General features: G+C 35.4%; 2 protein-coding genes across 2 annotated transcripts; one reads left to right on the plus strand and one right to left on the minus strand.

The window, feature by feature from the left end:
* Window positions 1–1,816: 1,816 nt before the first annotated feature.
* On the plus strand, window positions 1,817–4,910 carry LOC105165775 (gamma carbonic anhydrase 1, mitochondrial). The gene is made up of 5 exons (XM_011084902.3): window positions 1,817–2,136; window positions 2,475–2,618; window positions 3,755–3,880; window positions 3,971–4,122; window positions 4,466–4,910. The coding sequence occupies exons 1-5, from the start codon at window positions 2,022–2,024 to the stop codon at window positions 4,724–4,726; spliced, it is 798 nt and encodes a 265-aa protein (XP_011083204.1). The 5' UTR covers window positions 1,817–2,021; the 3' UTR covers window positions 4,727–4,910.
* Window positions 4,911–5,468: 558 nt separating this feature from the next.
* Window positions 5,469–7,955, minus strand: LOC105165774 (dihydroflavonol 4-reductase). The gene is given in 7 exon segments (XM_011084901.3): window positions 5,469–5,731; window positions 5,734–5,915; window positions 6,107–6,299; window positions 6,378–6,537; window positions 6,645–6,839; window positions 7,024–7,193; window positions 7,538–7,955. Coding segments are annotated over 7 exon segments (1,143 nt in total). The 5' UTR covers window positions 7,677–7,955; the 3' UTR covers window positions 5,469–5,627.
* Between the last annotated feature and the right edge of the window lie 531 nt (window positions 7,956–8,486).

The raw sequence follows: 8,486 nt of genomic DNA on the forward strand, positions 1-8,486 counted from the left end.
ACCACGTGACCTATCATGTACGGACATTTGGTCTTATAAATATCGTTGTTCAGAAGCATTTATGATACGTTGCATTTATTGCTTATTCGACCATTCGACCTCACTATTCTAATTTAAGCATCAGAGAACCTTAGTTAGGGGCTTCCCAACAAGCCTAACGAGTTTCTCAATTCTCAAGATCCACATCCCAGGTGGTTTAAAATCGATCGCAATCCGACCTACAGTTAACATGGATCACGACCCGACTGATATAAACAACTGGTATTAATATCCTTGCTCATTGGAACGATCTTTTCCTTTATAATGTAATTTATTTTTCCTCCATTAACCAGGCATTTATTATTAATGAATCCTATAAATGGATGACAGATACGAGATATAAGTCCATGTTATGATTGATAACTAGTCTTATATTTGAAAAGCTCAAAAAATAATAAGTAAAGAAAATATACTCCACTATTTGTATATTATAAATATATAGATATGTAGATTGTACAAATATACATACATATTGTATTCATGCGTAAATTACAATTCTTCTCTCTCGATATCATTGCTCTATCTGTTGCGATAAAAACTCAATTGATTTTAAATTTTGATTTAATTTATTAAATGAGAGTATTATTATAAAAAAAATACATAATTTAGTTTTAATTAAGTTGAAAAACTCACTATAATATTTGTTGGTTTATATAATAATGTTCTAAAATTATGCTTGACCCGAAAAGGAGTACAACTTGAAGAAGGCCACCTAGGTCCTTCTAAGAAGTCCATGAGTGAAGAAAGGCCGTAGGCCTGCCCTTAAACCCAAAGGGAAAGTTGACATGGCAAGTACTTGAGAGCTGATTCGTCCTCATGTACAAGTTGTAGCATGTTATTTGACGTGCTTGGAGGAGTGATAATCACATCACCACCAAGAAGGCTCGAGGATCTGAACAAATCACCTAGGTTCACGACAACTACCCCCAAGAATGGAAGGTGCATATATATTGAGAAGGCCTATATATTTAGGGGATAGAATCCCTACAGTGAACGTTCTAAAGATCCTTTTGAGATATAATAGAGCTTACCTTTTGCAAACGCAGTTCTGAGTCCCAAGAGACGTACACCTCATTGGCTTGCTAGGGACGAGAGGTATAAAAACAAGCCTCTTTCCTTTAGTAAAGGGTAACACATTCTTTACATTCACAATCATATTGGTACTACTTTTTGAAATTTTCCAGCACTACACTATTACTTTATATTACATCTTGTTCAATCTAATTTTTATTTTTGTCTTTATAATTACTTACTGACTTAAGTATCGAAATACTAATGTACTTTCAACAAGTTCCCATTTCAAAGCTTTAAAAAATAGGCCCAAAAAATTCAAATTGGATGATTTCGAACAAGCAATTTTTCTATCGTATCATATAAATTTAACATAATTTGTTGATTGATAAAACAAAGGATAAATTACAATGGTGTTCCCTGAAATTTGTCATAATTACAAATTTTTCCTCGTTATTTGAAAAATTACAAATACCCATTGAAATTATAAATATCCGAATAAATAGTCCCTTTTGTGATAACTCACTGTAAAGGGGTATTTGTTAATATATTTGTAATTTTAAAAGGATATTTATAATTTTTTAAACAACGAATAATATTTATAATTAAGATAAATTTTAGGGGAGTCATTTATAATTTACCCTTTAAAAAACAACAAACGGACCTCATTCATTAATTGGTATGGAGGAGATTATAATTCAATAAAATATTATATAATGTATATCTATTTATACATTTGTTCTACTTTTATTTTCAAGGGAAAAAAAGAAAAAAAGAAAAAGTCAGAAGGGAGAGTGAGTCAGTGAGTCCACTCGCTGGATCCATTCCTACAGCAACTTTGTGCTCTCCAGTCTCCCCACTCTTTTCTTTTTCACTCGTTTCTTTCTCTCAGCAAATTCCCAATCCCTAAACCCTAAAGCAAGAACACCCAATTCGGGAATCCAGGTGAAGAGAACGCGCACAAGAAGAAGATGGGTTCTTTTGGCCGAGCCTTCTACACTGTTGGCTTCTGGATCAGGGAAACCGGCCAAGCCCTCGATCGCCTTGGCTCCCGCCTCCAGGGCAACTACTTTTTCCAAGAACAATGTAATCATCCAATCTTCATTTTGCTTAATCATTCAGCTTCCGATGTATTCATTTGTTTATTATTATTATTATTATTTTTTATGAATAACTGGGAAAGGGATTTAAGATTTTCAGTTTTTTGAATTCTTGAGAGTAGGCGAGAGGAATTCTCAAAGTTCTTCTATGCTGTCAGTGTACAAGTTAGTGGAATTTGACTACTGGAAGATCTCTATTTTTGTCTTTTTCCACTCATATTGCGTAATTGGATACAGACCTATGAACACTTGTCTTTTATTTGTATGGTGGATCTTCTTCATGCATTTCTTCGGACAATTTTGACATATGATCTCTTTTGCCAGTGTCGAGGCATAGAACACTCATGAACGTGTTTGACAAAGTTCCCGTGGTTGACAAGGATGCCTTTGTGGCTCCCAGTGCATCCATCGTTGGGGATGTTCATGTTGGACGTGGTTCCTCCATTTGGTATGGATGCGTTCTCAGAGGTATGTTCTTCACTGCATCAAATATAGCTTCTGTTTTCTTGTGTTTTAGTTGCCTTTGTTTGCTATGAAACCATTGATGATTAACTCCTGTCGTCCCTGGAAATTATATTTAACATTGTGCAAATTCAAGATTGCTTTTAACTAGCTAAATCATAATGAGTGTGAATTTTTCATCAGTCATCACTATGTGAGAACAAGGGTTGATCTTTCGTGTAATATGGCATAGAGCTGTGTTTTAGAGTCCAGGTGGAAGAGGAAGATGGAATTAGGTGGATTGGACTGTTGACCTTGATGAGTGGTTGAGAGATCAATTCAAGTGATGGCCTCTCCATTTCCTCCCCATATGATATTTTACTGTATTACTAATTCTATTTGCTGCTTCTTTGCACTTGTGGTTCCTTTCCCTTCTCTGGAACTATGCATTATATCCAGACAGTGTCAAAGAATGTCTTTCTCCCATTACCCCTTTTGTTGGTTTTCAGTCTTGTTAGCTATCCTCCTTTTATGTTCTTCATAGTCTTATGTGGCTTAAGATCTCCTTTAACTGTTCAATTAGTGACTTCAAGCAGATTGTAAGATATTACTCTCCTATTTCTTTTGAACTCTATTAAGGTCCATTCAATCTAGGTATGTTGTTGCCTTTCTTCATTGGCAAGTTTTGAGATGAGGATTCAGGTGTCATCTGTGAAGTCATTATTATTCCTCTCGTTCCATCTTTCACCTCATTATTTGCAATTGCTTTGTTTCGGTCAAGGATTAGATGGAAGAAGACTGAAACAAAGAACAAATTAATGAAAACCAATTTTCCTTGTTTTTACTAAAAGATAGATAGATGTTGGAATATGGTATTCAGTTATTAATGTTTTTCCTATTTGCACTACTAATGTAATTGAATGTCATATAGAAGACGAACCAAAAAATGTATGAGTTAATAAATATTTTTCAGAAGGAGATTTCTCGAAGATATTTCCCCTTAACTAAATGAACAATGTCTTCCTAACTAAAATTAAAGGTTTAGACATAGTATAAGTGATTACCTGGACATGTTTTGCTTTATTCTGCCGCTTCACTTGTGTTATTTGCTCATGGTATGCTTATGATTGAGGTGGTCTTTAAATTTAATCTTTTCTATGCAGGTGATGTAAATAGCATCAGTATCGGATCTGGGACCAACATACAAGACAATTCTCTTGTTCATGTAGCCAAATCCAATCTAAGTGGGAAGGTCTTGCCTATCCTTATTGGCGACAATGTCACTGTAGGTCAGTAACATTAAACGACTTTTGGATGAAAATCTGATCCTGCATGAGTTTTCTAGATTCAATTGATAATTTGTAAAATGGACTGGACAGGTCATAGTGCAGTCTTGCATGGATGTACCGTAGAGGACGAATCATTTGTTGGTATGGGTGCAACATTGCTTGATGGAGTGGTTGTGGAGAAACATGCAATGGTTGCGGCCGGAGCTCTTGTGAGACAGAATACTAGAATACCAGCTGGAGAGGTTTGTAAGATCTATGGCTGAGCTATCAATTACCCTATTTTATAAGAGTTTAATGCAGTCAATTTGGATAAAAGTGTTATACCGTATCTGAATAGCTATGTGGAAAATTTTCAATTCATCAAACTTCAGGGTCTTTTCATGTTGCCTTCAAATCAGTTTCCTGAAGTTGCAAAGAAAGCTATACTGCTATGCTATGTTTATGAGTGCTCGCCAAGAGAGAGTTAATGATGCTGATCTGTTGTCATTTAATTTATTTATCACTTGGATGGTATATATAAAGGAAAGTGCCATTTGAATATACTAAATGAAAAGTCTTGCTTAATATGTAACTTCTGGATTCCAGGTCTGGGGAGGAAATCCAGCCAGATTTCTGAGGAAGCTAACAGAGGATGAAATTGCCTTCATATCCCAGTCAGCAATCAATTACGCAAACCTAGCCCAAGTTCATGCTTCTGAAAATGCTAAGGGCTTCGACAAGGTAGAGTTTGAAAAGGTACTTCGAAAGAAATTTGCAAGTCGGGATGAAGAATATGACTCAATGTTGGGAGTTGTTCGTCAGACACCACCAGAACTTGTCCATTCCAATAATCCGAAGGCTGCGTAATATGCAAGATGTTTTGTTGTTTCCTGTGGATTTTCTAGAAAAACCCCTACTGAGTTTCAATTCCAATAAATTCTGGGGCCAGGCTGAAGTTCAAAGGATGAATCCTGGTACACATTGATTCTCGTGCAGTCTTCGCCGTTTTGTTAATTGAACAATTTAAATGTTAGCTTATTTGTTTTCATGATTTCAGTTTCTATTTTGATTGGATGCATCTTCTTTTAAAATGTATCGGAAGGCACCTGAAACCCCTGTAGTTTTAATAATATCTAAAGCAAGCCTAAAATATTTCATTTCTTAGGCCCCCACTTTTCGATCCCTTTCTACCTTCTAATTCCCCCTAACTCCTACTCCCTAAAGTTCAGAATACAAAAGATAAACTAGAAGAGAAGAGAACCAGGTGAATCACTAGAGAAAGAAATGTAAAGCGAAAGAACAAAGAAGGAAATGTGCTTTCTTTATCCAAGTGGAACCATTTCCTGGTCCAGGCCCAGCAGAGTTGATCTGTGGGGTTTTGGCTGCTTAGGTGTAAAGTTGTCCATCCTGCAAATTTGACTTTGAGCAAGTAAATTCTTTACGTGTTATTCTGTTCAGTCAGTTCTTAGTTGCAAGGTTCTGTGTAAGTTTGCTCTTAACTGGCAAAAAATATATCAGAGATACCTAAGGGTCGAACTGAAAAGTCGTTCCAAGTTCAGTGGTTGCTATGACTTTATTGGTATTCAGTGGAGTTGATATTGCAGTAAAGTTCAAAAAGCATCTTTGCTTTTTTCTTTGTTTCAACACTATGAGATAAGAAATGGCCGCAAGAACGGCCTTGGAGAACAACATATATGAAAACAACAACAACAAACTAAGAACGCATCAGAAGTTTCACCATTGGCTTGATTCTGCCATCAGAATGGTTTTATGGAATGTCAGAAAGCAGACCATTCTCTTGCTCTTCAGCATGTTCCTCCTTTGAAGTTGGAAGCGTATCTTTTTCTTGATTTTTTGTCAGGGAATTCAAAATGGTTCCTTCTCTTCTCCATTCTTGTGGATTTGAGTAGAATATGGGAGCAATCCCTTCTCTCTGCAGGTCTCAATAGCTTCTCTGAACATGTCCTCTAAGGTATACTTGAACATAAAACCCATTTCCATCAATTTCTTGGAGGAGAAACTCACCACTGGTATGTCCTTGTCAATTCCTTCAAATCTATCAATGAAGATGTTTTACTGTTTAGGAATAGGATTTAGGGTTCAGCGTTCGGCGAAATAGATATGAACTATAATTTCCCATATGTGTGCACATATAGGTATTACATGTATATATATATATATAAGTGCGTGCGTGTATGTGTGTGTGTCCAATGAAACAGGAGTAAATAGAAAGAACTGCAGGAATACTCAGTTGGGATATGATATTCAGGCCATTTCTCTCTGATCATGTTGGCTAAACCATAAATGGTTGCATCATGGGAGGAACAAATGTATCTTCCTTCTGCTGTGGGATGCTCAAACAAGAATATATGAGCCTCACATAGATCATCCACATGCACAAATTGTCCTTGCTTTATGATAGAGTAGTGTGCTTCATTCCCTAGTAAAATAAAGAAAATATCAATCGAACCGGACCTCAGAGCTTAAAAGTCTAAGTAGATAAATACAAGAAGCTTACCAGTAATGGGGGAAAGAGCTGTGATTAGGCTAGGTGGGAAGGTTGGCATGGTGAATGGACCAACAACTACAGGTGGTATAATACTAATGAAGTTGATGTTGTTCTCTTTAGCTGCTTCAATTGCTGCTTTCTCAGCCAAAATTTTGGATACAAAATACATCTGCAAATTTCCCAGAACCTCAATGATTAAATAGATTTATCGTATTCAAGTTTCAGATTAATCAAGATTCTGATGAACAACTAAGAAGTTAGTCCAGGGAGACTGACCCAGCCAGTCATTTTCTTGGAGTTTATGAAATCCAGGTCACTCCAATTGCTTTCATAATACACTGGTTTCTGATGTTCTTCCACATTCAAAGTCCCAGCAGAGTTGGTGAAAATTAGTTTTTTGACAGTTTTGGCTTTGGCACATGATCTTATGATGCTCAACATGCCTTCAACTGTTGGCTTGATCACTTCATTCTGCCGTAAAAACAAGAGAAATTGCTTTCTTGATATGTATATGCACACACACACGCACCGCTGATTTAAGTACGTTGCTACCACTTTATTGGCAGTCAATTTGAACCAAGAAGTAATTTGAGTACATTTTTGTCGAAAACAGGTCTGGTTGTAGTCGTTAGTTTATTATTGTCGGAAAATATACCTCAGGATCATTGGATTCAAAGTCCATAGGTGTGGCCAAGTGAAACACTCCTTCACAACCTTGGATTGCTTCATCAAAGCTTCCTTCTATGTTCATGTCTGCCTTCCACAGTGTCAAGTTTGTGTCGGCTTTGGGCAGTTCTGTTAGGTGTTTTACCTTCTTCATGTTTCCTATACATGCATTGCTCAACCAGTTCACTATCTAATAACAATCTCGACTTTTATATGGTGCATGCAAATGAAGACTGATGCTGAGTATGTTATTATCGTTTCACATCAAATCAAGACAGGAACTTGGGATAGTTGAGAGGTAGAAACTCTCAGTGTTATCTCAGACAACTGTGTTTTTAAGGACAAATCATATGACTTTAGTCAAAAATGAATAATACTTAATGGGGCAAATACGTCTCATGCCAGAACAGTAGAACGAAATTTTCAAGATTACTGAAAGACGACTATTTTTAAAGTTAAACATGGATTATTATTCATGAGGAAAAAAATTGAATTAATTATACCAGGATCACGAACAGTTGCGCGAATGGTATAACCACGTTCAAGGAGCCTCATGACAAGCCACGAGCCGATGAAGCCGGCAGCTCCTGTGACACACACTGTGGTGGCTGGTGGTGGCGTGACGGTGGTTTCCATACCCATGTTTTGAGTTGGAGGGAAGGATTGTACGGTAAACCAATCAAATAGTTTAGTTTCTTTTGTTTTTCAATTCTTGTAAGAACACTTTCAAATATATATTTAGGATAAATCAAAACGTTGTCCTCTAAATACTACCATAACACAGCATCAATCTCCAGAAAAGGTTGTTGTACAGGCCAACGTGCGACTTACCGTTCAAAGGTTGGGGCCTGCGGGAGCTTCGCACTATTGCTTAACTTGTCGATTGTTAGTTAGTTACAGGGACTGTTTGAGAGTATAGAAAAGTGCTTTTCAACTTTTTGTTTTTAAAAAGTTCTTTTAATGTGTTTGGAATGATAATTTTTGCTTTTAAAACTATTAAGAAAAGTATTTTTAAGCTAACAGTTAAAAGTATTTTGAGGGTATTTATACCTGTTTTTGTAAATAAATCTAAATTTATTTTTGACTAATTCAACGTCATTATAATAATTTTAATTCAACTTTACTGTTTTTAGTTTATAATTAAAATTATATATTTAAAATTGATATTAGAGTTTTAGAAACATTGATTAATTTAACAATAATTAAATTTACACTTTCATATAATTGATAGTTTCGAATTTTTATATTATATTCGCTATATTATTCAATTGTATTATTCCTATATTAAATAATATAAATGGCTATAATTAATTAACAAAATGATTGTTTTTTTATTTTTTCTACAATCATGCAAGTTTAATTATTGTGTAATCAATAATTATATTACTTATAAGTAGGAGCATTATTAAATTAAATATTTAGTTTCTATTAATATTTTAAAAAAATTAAATA

Source organism: Sesamum indicum, linkage group LG6 (genome assembly GCF_026168435.1).
Source record: "Sesamum indicum cultivar Baizhima isolate 11 linkage group LG6, ASM2616843v1, whole genome shotgun sequence".
Classification (NCBI taxonomy): domain Eukaryota; kingdom Viridiplantae; phylum Streptophyta; class Magnoliopsida; order Lamiales; family Pedaliaceae; genus Sesamum; species Sesamum indicum.